General features: G+C 37.1%; 1 protein-coding gene across 3 annotated transcripts in view; it reads right to left on the bottom strand.

The window, feature by feature from the left end:
- LOC113079319 (SMC5-SMC6 complex localization factor protein 1-like) overlaps positions 1-17,657 on the bottom strand; it is a 38,985-nt gene extending 21,328 nt beyond the window's left edge. Inside the window, exons 1-17 of one of the 3 annotated variants that reach the window (XM_026251573.1) lie at positions 17,426-17,657; positions 17,104-17,202; positions 16,826-16,937; positions 15,841-15,919; positions 15,538-15,707; positions 15,398-15,453; positions 15,118-15,271; positions 14,289-14,462; positions 14,049-14,117; positions 13,544-13,690; positions 5,765-5,931; positions 5,543-5,677; positions 4,883-5,027; positions 4,491-4,638; positions 3,809-3,954; positions 3,491-3,621; positions 543-622 (exon numbers count right to left, since the gene is read on the bottom strand). In XM_026251573.1, coding sequence (XP_026107358.1) covers positions 543-622; positions 3,491-3,621; positions 3,809-3,954; positions 4,491-4,638; positions 4,883-5,027; positions 5,543-5,677; positions 5,765-5,931; positions 13,544-13,690; positions 14,049-14,117; positions 14,289-14,462; positions 15,118-15,271; positions 15,398-15,453; positions 15,538-15,707; positions 15,841-15,919; positions 16,826-16,937; positions 17,104-17,202; positions 17,426-17,457 — 2,044 coding nt within the window. In that variant the 5' untranslated portion in view covers positions 17,458-17,657. Of the gene's footprint in view, positions 1-542; positions 623-3,490; positions 3,622-3,808; positions 3,955-4,490; positions 4,639-4,882; positions 5,028-5,542; positions 5,678-5,764; positions 5,932-13,543; positions 13,691-14,048; positions 14,118-14,288; positions 14,463-15,117; positions 15,272-15,397; positions 15,454-15,537; positions 15,708-15,840; positions 15,920-16,825; positions 16,938-17,103; positions 17,379-17,425 lie in introns of those variants that run through there. The other 2 variants (XM_026251585.1, XM_026251580.1) reach the window with 2 other exon arrangements.
- Between the last annotated feature and the right edge of the window lie 995 nt (positions 17,658-18,652).

Here is an 18,652-nt window from a genome sequence, read left to right as displayed (position 1 = left end):
GAGCGTTGACACCTTGCTGGGTTCACACGGAGTGCCAACCTCCTAATTACAGAAACTTCCAGGCTTGGTTACCTCTGAATTTCTCTCTCTCGCCCCCTCTTCCCCTCTCCTTCCCAACAGCAGAATCTTAATTGCAGTGTTTAATATTCTTAAACAGGGGATCTAACAAGCATTATGTTTGTGTGTGTGGCCTGATTTTTATGTATATTCCACCTCTTCCATAGCACAGGATGGAGGGAGTGTAAAAAGCATGTGGAATGTAAATGCTGTTGCCTGGGGTTATGAAGGGAGGCTCTGTCGAGAGCTTTTGACCTAGCGGGAATTTAAAAAGTAACACAAGGTCCCAAGATAATACTAATCCAGTGCGAATAGGGCTAATTACATACAATGATAAAAGAATAACGGAAAAAACAACAGATATATAAAATGACACACATAATGACATAAAATTATAGAAAAAGCGACATAATGATTCATAATTTTTCGAGTGATAATGAATAATTGCAGCATGTATGCAGACGCTGACGCGGAGCAGCTCTTACCTGCAGCATTGACTCTGTGGTAACCTCTCGGGACAGTCTCTCTCCCTGAACCCAAGCTGCCTGCTGAGTCTTTCACAGCTCTGAAAAGAACACGCAGTAACATTTAACAGACAGATTGAGACATCAAGCCATGTGTTTGTGAAGCGACAATAGTTCACAGAGCTTGTGGTTGAACAGATAGGATCTGTCATGAATGCTAACATCAGCACATCATGAAACTGCTCATAAATACAGCTAAATTAACAATTTATTCATGGCCAAAGGACTGGAATGCTGGAAAAAGCCTGCAATATTTAAAACTTCCAAGACTAATCAGAGCAATGAGATGCCAACACAAAGTTCACTAAATACATCCCACTGTACACCCCCACTCGTGTCTACAAACATCATTATATCACTGTCACAACACTTTCACACTACTGCAGGATGGAGTTGAGGGACTGGCATCTAAGTGCATTGCCTGTAGCAACTATCAGCCAGCCTGCATGCTAGCTGTACTTACTGAATCATCTTATGTGAGAAGACAGCTATCCAACCCTCTCGCCCCCACCAAACCCCCATGGAGCTCTTCCAGGGTGAAGTCCCTGGCCAGTGTTTAAGAAACTGTCACTTAATGGCACCGTAAGAGCTACAGTGATGCAGGCAGGATTGCATTTGATGTTCTGGTTGGGAGAAGTGTGTTGTCTGTCTGCTCAAGTATCTATGTATATATGTATCTATCTATCTTTCTATCCGTCTGTCTGTCTATTTTAGTATTAGAGATTGTTCAGGGTGGATTTCTATGAAACTCTATGATAGGTAATAACATCTTTTAATTAATAGATTAAAATGATTATACTTTATAATGCAAAAATGTCTCCAATAATCCCCTCAATGCTGGCCTGCGGGCAAAATCCTTTAATCTAGCTGATGCAATATTTTAGAGCACAGCAAAACCAGAAAAATTCATATTCACTACATCAAATTTCCATGCATTTTCTAGACCTGGAAATCAGATATTAAATATTCTGTGATATATTCAGGGTTTCCTGACTGTGGACCCCTTAATAATACTAATTAACTTTGTGCAGGTGCTTACAACATTAAAAACGTACATTTAAATAAACAAAACTTCTTCGTTCGTACTTAAGGCTGAGCAGCTATTTAAAAGTGTTGCTGCTTGTTTTCCCCCCAAAATTGGTCTTTAACAAGTTTTATCTGCGAATGTACAAAGGTCTAAAATGTACACAAGTATGAGAGCTGGACGAACCTTAAAAATACAGTTTCTAAAGTTAAAGCTAGATTTATGATAATTCATCGGTTTCTACTTATGATTTATTTAAAAATGTTACTAAAACTAGTACCTACATAGAAAACAATGCCCAGGAGTGTTGCCATAATTGGACTGACTTTCCCAAAGTGCAGATAAGGAAATCAATTGCTCAAAAAAATATTTGAATATATACAGCAAACAGCTAGAGAAAAGTATTAGAGTCAGGCCGTGAGAGGCCTTAAAGGACAGCGCTGTCAGAGGAATAAAGACTACTGCTTCCACACGAAGAGTGGCTTGTTCCCTAGTAATTGGATTGTTCAGAACCAAGGCACAGTCTAACACACCAGAACAGTACAAACATCCACATTCTCACAGAGACATGGCCATCTAGTTTCCTATTAGTGCGGAGTAAACATCACTGTGTGCAGTGCTCAAGTCTGTGGATGTGTGTGTATCTGAGTGAGGACACACTTTTCTTCCTGTGACCACTGCTGCCCTAAAATATTCACTGCTCATACACTGTCAAACATCACATCAGGACAAAAAGATGCTGACAATCATGGCTTAATCAATCTTGAGTAGAAATCTGAAAGAAAGCATCAGAAAGAAAGGGCTGAATGTTGTAAACAAATGAGTAATCTAATGTTTTCCACAAATGCAAGTGTCCTCCAGCGAGTGTGTTTATGAATTTAAAGCTGTATTGTTTTATAAAATTATCAAAAATAAGCTTAATTTTTTTTTTTTTAATAATAATTCAGAACTAGTTATTCTCTTGGAAAAAAATGTAAATTGCTTTACTGTAGAAAAGAAAGTTCTTATTGTTGATGTATGTATTAATATCATTGATGGAATACAATTAGCTTTCATTTTTATATTTTCATTTGTAATTTGGTTATGTGCTTGTCATTTTTATTAGTTTATATATATATATATATATATATATATATATATATATATATATATATATATATATATATATATATATATATATATATATATAATTTTAGTTTTAGTAATTTACATTTAGAATTTTCATTTCATATTTCATTTTATTTTATTTTATTTCAGTTTTATTTCAATTTTAAAAAAGCAATTATAAAGTTTTCCGCTTGCAGCAACACTGTTCTCAGGATGCATTTAAATGCAATTGTGGTTTGTGTAGAAAACACAAAGAAAAGAAGAGAAAAAAGGCAGATGTGCAGCAGCTGATTGAGCTGGTACGAGAGACACAGAGCCCCAATTACCCTCACGTCACCATAAGTTACAGGGCTGGTGGTCTGCTGCCATCACAGGTTGCCCCAACAGAGAAGGACAGCACCCTGTCTCTCTCCATTAGTCATCTTAAATGACCCATAATGGTGGAAAATTGTCCAATTAAAGGCACCTACTGCACTTTCTGCCTCTGTCATACATGTATGGATGCAGACATAAAGAGGATCTTATAGTGTTGTAAGTGGAGAGTAGTTATCTCAAAATGTGCTCTGATTGCACAAGGATGTAGAAAATGACACCTATTAATTCTTGTGATTTTACAGAGAAACATCTTCAAAAGTAAACACCTGTTCTGGGTCTATTCATCGAAAATATACAAATATTCTAAAAAAGTGAATGTGTTCTTGCTTTTCTCCTGTGATCTGCAGTGTCAGTATTGAGGACAACAGCATGAGCAGATAGATGTAGCGGAGCTGAAACTCACTCGGAGCCTGGCACATGGGCGGCACTACTGGTAGAGGGTTGATTTATCTCGAATCTGTCAGTCGGTCCCTTCAGGGTTCGGACTGGTCCTCGATCACACAAGTTCCCTAGAGCTTTGAGGTAGGTTGACACCTGGCAGGAGACAAGAAAAATACATCTTAAAAAACAAAAAGTGTCATCTGTCACTGAATGTTCTATTCACTGTATTGTGTTGTATGACAAATGCAGACTTCTGGGAAGGCAAAATGTGCTGCAAATTAAAGTGGAGTTGCAATATATCTTGATGTTTACACCAGTTTTTACACCAGTTAAAACTCACAATTTTGAGCAGGCAGAGTGGTTCAGAGCTGAGGATCAGGCCCCTGCTGCAGCAGATGTTTCTATAGATGGCGTCGACAGTGAACATCCGGAGCCGTGCAGAGCGAAGGGCTGGAATCAGTTCCTTCAGCACGTCACCGTGAAGGTCTAAGGGAGGAGACAGGAAGGTACTTACAGCCATTAAGCTATGTACATTCCCGCTAAAATACAAATAAACATATATGAATTGAACAAGACAAAACTGCAACTCATACTTCTTGTATTCAAAGGAAAAGTTCACTCATTAATTAAAATGTGCCAAAAATATCTTCACCCTCAGGCCATTTAAGATTTCTAGGAGTTAAAATGCCTTAAGTTAGGATTTATTTCTAGCAAACACACAGCGTTTCACTTCATGAACTTCATTAACTGATGGAATGGAGTATTTCTTGTGTATTATTGTGAAGTTTTATCAGTTGTTTAAATTCATTCTGACGGCACCCATTCACTGCAGAGGATACATTGGTGAGCAAGTGATGCTAAATTTTTCTACAATTTGTCAGATGAACAAACAAACTCATCTACATTTGGATGACCAGAGGGGTGTGTAAATATTAAGCACATTTTAATTTTTGGGTCAACTATTACTGTTCATAAGTACATAAAGTGATTCTTCCCCAGTTTCCCACTGCACTACAAGATACCTTGGCACAGTATGGCCATATGTTCAGCCAGGTCTTTAAAGCCTTTTTCCACCAGACTGCTGTTGAGCGGACTGTGTTCCTGAGCCCAGAACTCCACCACTACACACAGAGTCTCCTGCAGAGTGACCGACATTCCCAGCTTCCACTCCTGCACACAAACACACAGTAAACTCAGCCTGCACAGCCATGTCTCAACAAAATCGTATATTTAATGTGGAAATCTGTTGGCATAATATTGTAGGCATACAGGTGCTATGACAAATTTTAGTTTAAGCTGGGAAATTATCTTTGCATGAGCTTAGATCGCAACATTTAACCAACAAACGTATACATGTCGAAAACCGAAGATTCCATCATTTTTTTAGCATGAAGGGAAAGGACTTGAATGACACCTGAGTGGAGTTGAAAGCCCAGAGTACAGTCTTGATCAGCAACTTGCTGAGCTGCTGAACCGCCCTGGAGGTCAGAGTCGACTTCTCCCACATGTTCCAGAAGGTACTGTACAGAACAGATGCCCGACTTCTTCCAGGTGACCTCCTGCACAGAGGAAGACAGAGTTGACATAGATATGGATATTAATATGTAGATACAGCTGCTACAGATACAACGACAGATGTTGAAACAGGCAACATTTAAGGTTTAGGGTTAACATAATATAGTTTATGCAGTTTAAAAAAAAATTAATATGTAATCCTGTCTATTATGGAGGATACATAGACATGTGGTGGCAATAAAGAATAGTTGCTAATGTACAATCTATGTATTAATATCTATGGTTAACGCAGTTACTTAACCATTGTCTTTCTAGCAAAACAGACTGAATGTGAATACTGCAAAGTCTTTATCTTCAAAACAAGGTGAACTGTAAGACATCAACAAATCTCCAAGCAGCTGCATGTTGTTTTTTATTTCGACATTCTTTATGGCACGTTTTGCCTGTGTTTATTTTGTGGACGGGTGGAGGAACACAGCAGTTTCTTTTCTTTGGGCTCGTGCAGAATCAAAAAGTTGTTGTTTATTGAAGCGGAGATGAACAGAGCTCGGGTGCTCACCCTGCGCTAGCAGCATGAAGCTCCAGCTGGAAGAGTCTCAGGAAGAACTCCTGCAGGTTACAATGGAGACGAAACAACTCGGTGGATGCTGGGCTGGGCAGTGAGTGACAGGTGGGTTTGCTCGCTAGACACACGCTTGAATAAATCAGACATAATTGCATTACTGAAAGAAACTCTATTTGCGTATGAGCTGTTCTGACAGGTATACTGACAGTTTCATACCGAAATGATGTCTCAAGAAGTGACCAGAGGCCGCCCTTACACTCAGGACACTGGAGGATCTGAAGAAAGTACTTAGTGTGTCCAGGAGAACCCCAGGTAGGATTGTTGCGCAGGATACTGTGGAGAACTGTGATAAACGTGCTGAGGTACAATGGCTTTGCATCCCCCTAGAAGTCAGAGCGCAAGAGCAAAGGCTGGGTCATCAGGTCAAAGCAGAACAAGCTTATGTAATAAAATACCTCCATCTATTCTAAAGAGTTCAGATATCTAGAGATGAAGGTGGCTGAGGGCCTGTATAATTCTGATGTACCCACAATTATAATTTAATGACAGCAAATAATAATACAAACAATTCTTAAAATATAGGAATTATTATAATTATTATGATTAATCCATTTATTTATTTTTTAGACACATCCCTAATTCACAACTTAGAGTTCAAATGTTTGGGGATCATTAAATTGTTTACATTTTTTGGAAATAAGTCTCTTATGCTCACCAAGGCTGCATTTTTTTTTTTTTTTTTTGTAAAAATGTATATATTTAATAATGAATACATTTTAAAATACAATTTATTCCTGTGATGGCAAAGCTGAATTTTTAGCAGCCATTATTCCAGTCTTTGACACTTTTCAAAATTCCTTCTAATATGCTGATCTGGAGCTCAAGCAACATTTCTTTTTTTTTTCAATGTTGAAAAAACAAATAAACAATAGAGCTGCTTAACATTTGTGTGAAAACCATAACACATATTTTCAAGATTTTTGATTAATAGAAAGTTTAAAATAACAGCATTTATTTAAAATAAAAATCTTCTGTAAAATTATAAATGTATTTACTTACACTTTTTATGAATTGAATGTTTCCTTAATATATATATATATATATATATATATATATATATATATATATATATATATATATATATATATATATATATATATATATATATATATATATTAGGGGTGTAACGGTTCACAAAATTCACGGTTCGGTTCGATACGATACACTGATGTCACGGTTCGGTTCGGTTCGATACGTTTTAGATACAGCAAAATGTAAAAACATCTCAACTTTTCAGAATGCCGCAAGCGCACCGCGGGTCATGTGACAAGAACTAACCAATCAGCTTCATCCTTTCCCGTAACAACGTTGAGAGCTCAGCCAAGATGAAGGATCAGCTGATCATAGTTGTATATGGATTGCAATTTTGAAATAAATTTAGTAGCAGCTGAAAGATTATTTGTTTTTAATTAACTTTGGTTGGATGTATTTGGAATCAACTGTAGGCAACTGTACTTTGTTCACAATAGTGTGAAACAACTGGCCCATATAATCAACCTCTTAGGTCAACATCAAGTCATTGAATGGGCTCTCCATGGGAGAGATCCTTTCAAGTCACCAAAAGGTTACACTATCATTGTCTCTCCATGGGGTGTTATTGTATTGTTTATAGCACATTTGTTAACAGGTATAAAGGTCTGTTCTCACAGACAGTACTTTGGGTTAAGATTGTATGAAGGATGACATGATAACATCACTGCTGAAGAACTGCTACACTGCTACCTTCAATAAATTCTTCTCCCCACAAGAACTTTGATCAAGCTTACTTATTTTATGTATTAGAGAAATCTAGTACATTGGCGAGCCACCCAAACTACTGCTCAGCCAAATACAGCAAAATCTAACAATTTGGCGGAGCCAGCCAGGAGAGACTGACAAGAAGAGAACTCACCAATTGCAACAAGAAGTGAACAAAAGAGTTTTGGAAATTCTACAGTTTTTGTGTTGAAGATCAACAGATCGCATCTGTGGACATAAGTTATTTGAATCAACTTGATCCTTTCTCAAAGATTCTAATTTGGTGAGTGAAACTATCAGCTCTCTAAAAGAACTTAAAAGAACACTTTTTCATAAGTAAGCAGATCATTTGATGTGTGTAGTGTAACCATAATAACCAGTGTAGCACTGTTTAAGAAATGTTTGGCTTAGGCCTTTCTCTTGAGTCTGTAGGAACCTTTTAAATGATTTAGTTAATTCTCCTGAGACTGTAGGAGCTATAGAAAAAGTGTTTATAGCTTGGTCCAGTCCTCTTGAGTCTATAAGAATCATTCAAGAAAGAGGTTTAGTCCGTTCTCGTGAGACTGTAGGAGCCATAGATGTGTAGTTATAGGCTTGGTCCTTTCTTTTTATGTCTGTAGGAATTGTTTAAGAAACAATTTAGTCCGTTCATAAAGAGATTGTAGAAGCAGAGGCTTGGTCCGTTCTCTTTTTGTCTGTAGGAATTGTGTGAAAGAAACAATTTAGACCAGTAATCAAGAGACTGTAGAAGCAAGGGCTTGGTACTTTCTGCTTGTATCTGTAGGAATTGTTTAAGAAACAGTTTAGTCCAGTAATCAAGAGATTGTAGAAGCAGAGGCTTAGTCTGTTCTCTTTTTGTTTGTAGGAATTGTGTAAAAAAACAATTTAGTCCATTTCTCCAGAGACTGTAGGAGTCATAGATAGAATTGGGACTGATGTTGCTGCAAGAATTGGGAATTCTTGACTGGGTGCTAATTCAGTAGCCACTAATGTAGATTTAAATTAATGTTCAAACCGAATTAGAAAATGATGGCATAAAACCATGAAACTATAAGTTTGTTTGCCTTCCATAAAAATACAGAAAAAAAAAAAATATATAATGTAAATTGTCTAAGGGACAAATTTGAAAAAGGCATTCAGCCTTCTGAGCTAGAACTCAATTCAGACATTAAACAAGGAAAATTAGCCTGAATGTAAATGTTTCGTTTTAAATGGAAGATTGAAAACTAAGCTGAGCTTTTAAACTAATGATTTGTCTGTGTAACTGAAAATGGTCAGTCTAACAGACTGCTGTGAATTTAAATCTGAATAAGTACCTTTAACAGTTCTAACACCTTTTGTTCTGTTTTCACACCTCTGAGGGCACTTTTCCTGTATTCGCCATGGCTGAGTCTGCACAAAACAAAGGCAATAGTCATGCATTGAGGCCAACAACAGAAAGACATGGAACAGAACCTCCAAATGTTACCATTGATCAGATGTTGGAGAATCTGAATGCATATCTGGACAAAAGGCTGGGACTGAGGAAGTGCCATGATGACATCTGCCAGAAGTACAGCATCAAGTACTCAGAGAGTGGACTATGGGCTTTGCCGGACATTAAAAGGGCTTATGGAAAGATGCAGCGCTTAAGGACATACACCAACAGAGATGGCTTGTCTGTAATTTTGCTCAAACAAATTCGACAGCATCTACAGAGATCTGAAACTGACAAATTACAACATGAGAAAAAAGCAGAGAAAGCAAAGGTTCGAGCACTGGCTGAACAATTACAGACTGTAAAGAAGGACAAAGAAAGACTGTTACATCAGAATGACAAGTTGTTAACTTTGCTCTCCAAACGACTGGAATCAAAAGCTTCAAGCAGCTCTGATAACAGTGATGCAGATATCAACACACATACTGAAATTACAAAGGACAAACTGAAGGTTAGACTTGCTCCTGTAATTATTAAGAACAGAAGAACTGAAACTGAAAATGAAGAGGAGTATGAGGAAGATGGTGAACGACGAACTCGCACAGTAAAAAAGGTAATAAAGAAATATGTTCCATACAGAACATACCAGCCAGCTACTCCAGAGCAAGTTGACAAATGGTCAAAAGAATTGCCAGATGTGTACAAGCAACCACGGAAAGTATGGCAATTTCTTCAACGCTTGCAGAAAATCTACAATTTACATCCACTGGACAGTGTGATGATTGTTAATGTGAACTTAAGAGACAATGACCAACAACGACTTACAGAAAGTGTTGAAAGAAGGATTGGTGAATCTCAAGAAAACATTGAAGCTGGATGGGAAGCGGTTCAAACCTTCTTATTTGAACTGAAACCTGCAGAGGTTAATTGGGCTAAAATTACCTCTTGTGTGCAGAAGACAGGAGAAAGTGTTGCAGAATTTGAAGAACGCTTCAGACAAACTTGGATGGAACATGCTGGTTTGAACAACAACATTGAAGAACTCTGTGAAGACACTAGCATCCCTTTTAAAACCATATTTGTGAATGGACTGAAACCTGAGGTTTCTAAAACTCTTAAAATCAGGTATGATGACTGGGACAGCACTGGAACAACATTTATGCAGATTGTAGAATGGTCAGCAAAGATTGAAAGAACACAGGAAGTCGATCTCAGAGTTTTACAATCCAAAACCTTGTCATACAACAACAGGACAATGGGATACGAAAAAAGTGAATATCAGAGACACTCAAGAGAGAAAACTCAGGAAAGATTTAGACATTGCAACGAGGAAGGACACTGGATTCGTGATTGTAAGCTGAGTTTGAGACAAAGTGATGACGACCACCTGTTGAAGAGGTTTCAGCAGTTGACAGCCAAACAAAAACAGACTCTGCTTAATGCTGTGGAGCCACAGGGAAACTGAAGAACCTCTCTCTGCAGCACCAGCTAGTGACATCTTATCCAAAAGCTGATGGACTCCATGAAACCTCAACAACTGAAGCCACAGAGGATGTCCTAGTAGACAGTGCTGCTAAACAAGCCGTAAAGGAGAGAGGTAAACATGCAGCGGCATTAAGACAACTTCAGCAAAACTCACAAACTGTTCTACATAGTAAACAGATTCAAATTGAATTGGCCAGGAAACAATCATCATTGTTAATGGAAGATGTAAAAAAACATGATGACAACCGATGCCTTAAGGAAAACCACAAGGAAAATGGACTATGCCCTTTTGAACATGTCACAGGCCGGCCCATGTCCACTGAAAATCTAACATCTGACAGCCTTGTCCAAACTGATGAAAGACTCAGTCTGGCAGTACACAATGCCAAGAATCAAGTTTTGGCACCTCCAAAAGGGAGCCATGGTTTAGTGCCCAACAAATGGGTAAAGATTAAAAAAACTGATGTGTCGCAACAAGAATACAGATGGGAAAGACCAATTGAGGATCTTTTAGTAACTGACACAGCAGTTAAGGCACAGGGAAACAATGAGTGGATTGATGTGAATTTGCCTAGAGATGAGGGATAGATGGCAGTAGTGTTTTTCAGAGTCCAAATATGGTGGGACTAGAGTTTTTAGGCTCTAGCTTGTCGCCTGAGGACGAAGACATGAACATTTCACCACTGATAAACACTGTAGTGTCCTGCCAACATTAAATAGGGACAGTTATATTGGTAATTAGGCATATTTTGTTTAAACTATTTCTTTGGAAAGATTTGTTTCCCTTTTCTCTGGAGTGATTGTAGGTGTCCCAGCGTTTCAGAGGATGAGCAAAGATATCCAACGCTTGGACCAAACTGCACTGGCCACCTAGATAAACATGCCTTAACATCCACAGAACACAACAACATTCGTCACTTCCACAAGATCGCAACATTAAAATAAAAAAAAGAACTTAGGCATTAAAGATAATGCAAACCTCACCATGAACTCTTATTCTGTCATCTTAAGTAAGGGAGCCTGTATGCAGCATTCTGTATTCATGATTACTGAAAAGTATTGCAAGAAGGAACCTGTATACAGCATGTGTACATGACTACTAAAATTATAACTGTTTTGTATGTTCTTTCTATTATGTGTGATCAAAAATGATCAAAGGGGGGATTGAAAGATTATTTGTTTTTAATTAACTTTGGTTGGATGTATTTGGAATCAACTGTAGGCAACTGTACTTTGTTCACAATAGTGTGAAACAACTGGCCCATATAATCAACCTCTTAGGTCAACATCAAGTCATTGAATGGGCTCTCCATGGGAGAGATCCTTTCAAGTCACCAAAAGGTTACACTATCATTGTCTCTCCATGGGGTGTTATTGTATTGTTTATAGCACATTTGTTAACAGGTATAAAGGTCTGTTCTCACAGACAGTACTTTGGGTTAAGATTGTATGAAGGATGACATGATAACATCACTGCTGAAGAACTGCTACACTGCTACCTTCAATAAATTCTTCTCCCCACAAGAACTTTGATCAAGCTTACTTATTTTATGTATTAGAGAAATCTAGTACATTGGCGAGCCACCCAAACTACTGCTCAGCCAAATACAGCAAAATCTAACACAGCGCTACTGCAAGCGATTTTTAGAGCTGCAAATCCATTTATCCTTCGCTGAAATTTCCGCGTCTCATGGAGAGAGCACGTCATTGTTGCTTAGCAAAGACAGACGCCTCATGAGCGCTTCTGCCCAAGCGCTTTGGAAAGGAGGAGAAAGACGCGCTTAGCGTTTTCCATGCGTTTTTAGGCACGATATGTGAACGGCCCCTAAGGCGCTCGCTCACTCAGCACGCGCTGAAGGCTCGTTGCAAAATGTCGATACCTTTAACAGACCAGAAATATAAGATCCTAAAATAACCAACAGGTCTGGTGTTTGGGTTGGATTCCCTGTAAGCTATAGTTTCTAAATGCTGCAGGGATAGTTTGCTGCGTGCATGTTTCTCCTTTTTTTCGTCTTTTCCCAGATAGTACTGACGCATATATCCCAGATATTCCCGCTGGTGTTTTTTTTTTTTTTTTTTTTATTCCCGCTGGTGTACCCTGTCATGTTGCAGATGCGACATACCGTTGTTTTTTTATCCACCACTCTCTTGCCATCACCATTATAGCTTAAAGGGAATCCAAAGTGCACCCAAACACCAGACCTGTTGGTTATTGGAGGATCTTCTCATTTCTAGTCTGTTAAACGCATTGGCTATTTTGCAACGAGCCTTCAGCGCGTACTGAGTGAGCGAGCGCCTGCTGAGTAGCCTAACATAAACATATAAGATGGTGTTTTTTTCGTCTTCGGGAGTGTCAGGGGCGTTGCCTGTTACGTTGTTTGGGTTATTGGGCTACCTTGTTGAACGCATATCATTATATTTCTCTCTCTCTCTTTTTTTTTTTTTTTCAAATATAATTAATTACTCCAACGAACCGTTCGGTATACATAATGCGTACCGCGTACCGAACCGAAAGCGTCGTACCGAACGGTTCAATACGAATACGCGTATCGTTACACCCCAAATATATATATATATTTAAAAAATCTTTTTTTTTTTTTTTTTTTTTTTTTTTTTTTTTACATATGTGACCCTGGAACACAAAACCAGTCTTAAGTGTCAATTTTTCGAAATTGAGATTTATACATCTGAAAGCTGAATAAATAAGCTTTCCATTGATGTATGGTTTATTAGGATCAGACAATATTTGGTTGAGATACAACTATTTGAAAATCTGGAATCTGAGGGTGCAAAAAAAATCTAAATACCTTTAAATTTGTCCAAATGAATTCTTAGCAATGCATATTACTAATCAAAAATTAAGCTTTTATATATTTACAGCAGGAAATTTACAAAATATCTTCATAGAACATGATCTTTACTCAATATCCTAATGATATTTGGCATAAAAGAAAAATCTATAATTTTGACCCATACAATGTTTTTTTTTTTTTTTTTTAGCTATTGCTAAAAATATACCCCAGCGACTTAAGACTTGTTTTGTCATTTTTTATACTGATTTTCTTTTAGCTTGCTTTTAGGCTATATGCTCTTTTTACTCAAGAGAACAACCATAGAAATTCTTAAACAAAAACAAAAAAAAAAACAAACAGAACAACACTAAAACAACAGAAATCACTCCTTACAATATCCTTAATAAAAAAGAAGCTACCACATTTTGCTTTTTAAGAAAGAGAATAACAGCTGAATGCTTTATAAGTGCCTCTGGGATTTAGACTAGCTCTTTTTATACATACATGCAGAGCGTGGTGCATCAGCTGTTGGAGCAGCAGGGCTGGGGGCATCACTCCAGGCTGCAGGGAACCCAGAATCTCCTCCAGAGCTTGAGGGAAGAAGGTACACTCCACCAAGCTCTGCACATTGCTGAAATCAACTGCTGGAATCTGAGTTCAACAGAAACAGAGATAGAAAGACATACAGGAAATAAGATGACTGATGATAATATGATCTCAGGGTCAGTGTCAAATGAGTGCATTTGGACATTTCCGCTTGAGAAACCAGTGGAGGCATACTGCAATGTTTCTTTAATGGGAATGCCAATCATGAGCGTACCAATCAAACGGATTTGCCTAAATCAGGTGGCCTTGCTCTGATGAGCCCTCCATTTATTACTCCTCTATGTGACACACAGGAAATGGAATGACCCCATCCGCTTGATGAGTCAAACATTCATTCTTTGCACTTTAACAGCTTGTGTTTGGCAGATAGGTGTGCTGAAAAGTTTTTCACAGCTTTCAATACCTGAACTGGCAGGTTGGGGGTGTAGTAGCTGTGGAACTCTGGGACTGTCAAAAGCATTTTCTGTCGTTGCTGAAACGAGATGTCATGTAAGGTCATACTTTACAGAAATTACATTGATAACCGTGACAACTTTCTCATTTGTGCCCAAAATCCATCTGTGAAAGCCATAATTATGTTTCAAAATGATATATAAAAGTACCAGAATAAAAAGTGGATGGGGAGAATAAAAATATATTAGACCTCCATTGTTATGATGTATTCTTTGAGCATGTTCTCCAGTTCTTTCTGTGAAAGGTCATCAGTAACATCCATGGAGCTGTCGATGACTGCAGCAGCCTCGATATCCATTTCACAGCTCTCTTCTTCATTGAACGACTCCAAATTACAGGACCAGTTTAACTCGGAGCAAACATGCTGCAAGAGACAGAACAAAGAAATCACCAATACCAGATTCTGAGGGGGAAAGCTGTCCAAATCAAATAAGCATTTTTTTGTTTGCAAATGCACTATAAAAAGTTTGGCACTGGTAAGATTTTTTAAAGAAACCTCTCTGTTCTCCAAAGCTGCATTTATTTATAAAAAAATACAGTAACAATACGGCAATATTCTGAAATATTATTAAAATGAAAACAATTAATTAGTTTTCTATTTTAATATATTTTAAAGTGTAATTTATTCCTGAATGAATATTAGATTACATAATATTCTAATTAGTCCAATTTAGAAAGATTTATGAGAGTAAAAGGAATATTTTAATAAAAAATATCATACTTATATTTTTTTCCATGTTGTTCCACCTGTATACTTTTTTATTCAGTGGAACATAAGGAGATATTTTGCATTTATCCATCCAATCTTTGTGCATTTATGAACAACTATTATGAGCCCTTTTTGCCTTGTTTGGTTATATGAAGAAAAAAAAGAAAAAGAAAAATTCTGTGTTCAATAAAAGAGGTCAAAACAGTACAACAGGTCTGAATGACATGATGGTGATTTAACAATGACAGATTTGTCACTTTTAAGAATTACTCACTTAAAAGCATGCCATACAAAACGTAAGATACTTTACCCCAAAAAGACGTTTGGCTACATAGCTGACACTATAGTGAGGGATTCTGCACTTCTCGCCTTTATCTTTGGATGTATTTTTGGTTAACACGTGAGTGACAGCACATGAAGTCGGCCAGTCTGTGAAGACAACAGCTCTGCCTGCTTTTAATATCCTGCAAATAAAATGTGGGTTGTAAAAATTCCCATTAGCAATTTCACCATGAGCCTCCAGTTAAACATCAACAACATTTCTGAAGGTACAGTATGCTCAACAAAGATGTCACTGTGTACATCCTGACCTGACAAACACACTTCTGCTCGCTGGATCATCAATGTCAATGAGAGCCACCCAGCCCTACAGGCAGAGATGGGAAATGACAAACATGCTTCATTTCTATTAGCAGTTTTCTACGTGAGTTAACAATATAGTGATGTTCACCTGAAAAGCTCCAGACACAATGCCGTTAGACACCCTTTCTCTCCATGTTTTCAGTGGATTGGGTGTCTCAGGGGTCTGAGCTGTTAGGTTTAACTCGTATGAAGCCTCTGGGAGCCACACTTTTTGATTCACACTGTCCAGAATAAACCCTGGAGTGACTATCCACTTCCCTGAAACACAAGGAAACTAAACAGAGTCACCAATTCAGTTTGATATTTTATTATACGCTTACATGCTATTATACTCATATATGCTTTTGTATTATTTATTAGATTATGATAGTCAAATCTCAATATTACAGACCTCCAGCACAGGCCGCGAGAAACTTTTCACTTGCTAAAGCGTTTTGGACGATAAGGTGAGTTGTTGACTCATTATAAACCTGAAACATAGAAACATGTGTCAAACATTCTGAACTTTAACTGAATGGAAAAAGAAGAAAAAGAAGAAAATCTCTCTTATCTGACAAATAAAGTCACCTTACTAATCTGGTCTTCATCCTTACCATGATATAATTTAGGAAAAGGTCAAGAACTTGGAGGTTGAGTTTATTCTCATGAGGGGTTCAATTAGTAGAGAGAGCAATCTGTGACTATATTAAGATGGTATTGAGGGCAAGGACAAAATTACACGGTCCGAAATACACAGTAGCATAGGAAAGCAATTAGAGCAATTTTTCAGGGCTAATCACCAACACTTTATCATTTTCTGCACACAGAGTAAGAAATGCTTGATGTCATGGAAGAGAAAGTGGGCTTGTGTGAAATTTACAAAGGCTGTAATATACAGAAGTGCACTTTTGAGTGGTGAAGTGCATCTTAAAATATATCAAACTAAGTCAATTCTGCAGATGCTAGATCTTTTATTGAAGGTAACATTTCTGAGCAACTTTTCCATTTACTTTTAGGTATATTGGTATATATGGGTATATCAACTTGTATAATGTTATTTAAATATTTAAAACATTACATACTTGTAAAATATTTCATGTATATGTATGTATATATATATATATATATATATATATATATATATATATATATATATATATATATATATATATATATATATATATGTTCTTGTTTGTATTATTACCTTTTTTAAATATAATATTTTTGGCTTGACATTTTGTATCTCATGCAATCATAGCCAAACACTAAGTCTGACTAAACTCTCCACATACTTCGGAAATAACGTTACTGTACAACAAGTTGTTTGCTACAATAGGTAATATACGCTTACCATGGTAAAGGGTAAAAAATTACCTGTCTTTAGTGCAAATACTTACAGATCCCCCAATATATACGCCCCCCAGCTTTCTGATGCCCTGGAGTAACTGTCTTTTCTGGGAATGATTCTTGATGCCAGACATTTGAAAGATGTATTTATTGTCCACCATCCTATTGAAAAATAGATTATTTGAAAAATAACATCCATCTTAAAATGAGTGCTTAGCATTACAGCTATTGGCTCTTTACAAACAAAAGTAAAGTTGAAATGTCATATAGATTGTAATTTTAACAGCTGCTTTACAAAAACAAGATGTATATAGTTTCTGTGTCTTACCTGAAACTGAAAACAGTGAACTCACTCTCATATGATGAATTGTAGTCTAATCTCGTTCTTCCGACAACGGCGCGCCAAATATCATCACTGAACATTCGTCTATGGACATTTTATCGAGGGACAGTATCAGTACAGTATACATAACACACACAAAACATTATTAATATGACGCTAACTGTAAGGTTAGATCGAATAGATATTTTCGACCTTTCGTTATTTCTGTCATTTCAACGAGTTTACTTCCACTTCAAAACTAGTGCACAGTGTGGTGCCTGACCACGGTATATTATTAGGGGGGGGGAAACAGTATGTTCAAACTCACATAAATATTACTGTTTTCAACTCGACGTGCATACAGTTATCAAAAATGGACTGAGTACGTAAAAAAAATAAAACATAGATTATTAATGAAGTCAAAACAACGAATGAAAGAATTATAAAAAGAATAAATACACGCGCCCCTCTTTTCTCTGTGGTTTACTCTGTTCCGTAACACGGAAATTGTAATATGCTTCCGGTTAGTTGTCACAGACGCTTTGCGCTTGAGATTCACAACAGTGCGTTACCACGGTCACCACACGTGTTTGTAAACAAACGGAGGCGATGGTTGAACAGTTATGTATTCGTCCCCGTAAGCGAGCTTGACAGCATGTTGTTTACCCATCTGAAAGCCTTTTAAACTTATACTACACTTTTGCCAACAATCTTATGTTGTGAATCGATATAAATGATTTTTTTAAACACATTTCTCGCATTCCCATTAAAAGGCTCGCTGTTTCCTTCCATTAGTGCTGTCTCAGAATGAAAGAAATGACTGTGGGGCTGTCCATTTGCTATATTTACTCGACACGATTAGACTCGTGCTTTTAAATTCGATTGCTATAGCAAACACTTCAAAGATAATTTAGGCATTTTCACTGCAATGAAAAGTATAGATTTGGGAAGAAATGCACCTGACAAGTGAATTTTAGCCCTAATAGTCCTTCATTTCTGTTGGATTTAAAGTGATGAAGAGCCCCTGAAATCACAGAGTGTATTTTGCCTTAACCTCTGTTTATTTACTGGTGTTTGTGGTGTGATAATGGACTTGGACCATCAGCTGTGATGTTAAATGCTATGAAAGAACCGCCCTGGATATGCACTTAAGGAACAAATGTGCTTTAAAAGAGCTTTTTACAATGCCACAATAATATTAGAGAAGTAGGAACTAATCTAGATCAAGTTTGAAGGGTTGTTAAAATGAAATGCTTTTGAGAAGTGATAAATCTATTTTAACAGCAATTTTGCTAACTCTTTTATTATGTTTTCAGATTTTATTAATAGAAACATTAAATGGAATGCTTGTAGTTTTTTTTATAGTCATGGAACTTTGTTGTGTGTGTGTGTGTGTATATATACAGTGGGTACGGAAAACATTCAGACCTCCTTAAATTTTTCACTATTTATTATATTGCAGCCATTTGCTAAAATCATTTAAGTTAATTTTCCCCCCTCATCAATGTACACACAGCAACCCATATTGACAGAAAAACACAAAATTGTTGACATT

This window comes from Carassius auratus, chromosome 5 (genome assembly GCF_003368295.1).
Source record: "Carassius auratus strain Wakin chromosome 5, ASM336829v1, whole genome shotgun sequence".
In the NCBI taxonomy this organism is placed as follows: domain Eukaryota; kingdom Metazoa; phylum Chordata; class Actinopteri; order Cypriniformes; family Cyprinidae; genus Carassius; species Carassius auratus.
This window is presented reverse-complemented; position numbering and strand designations above follow the sequence as displayed.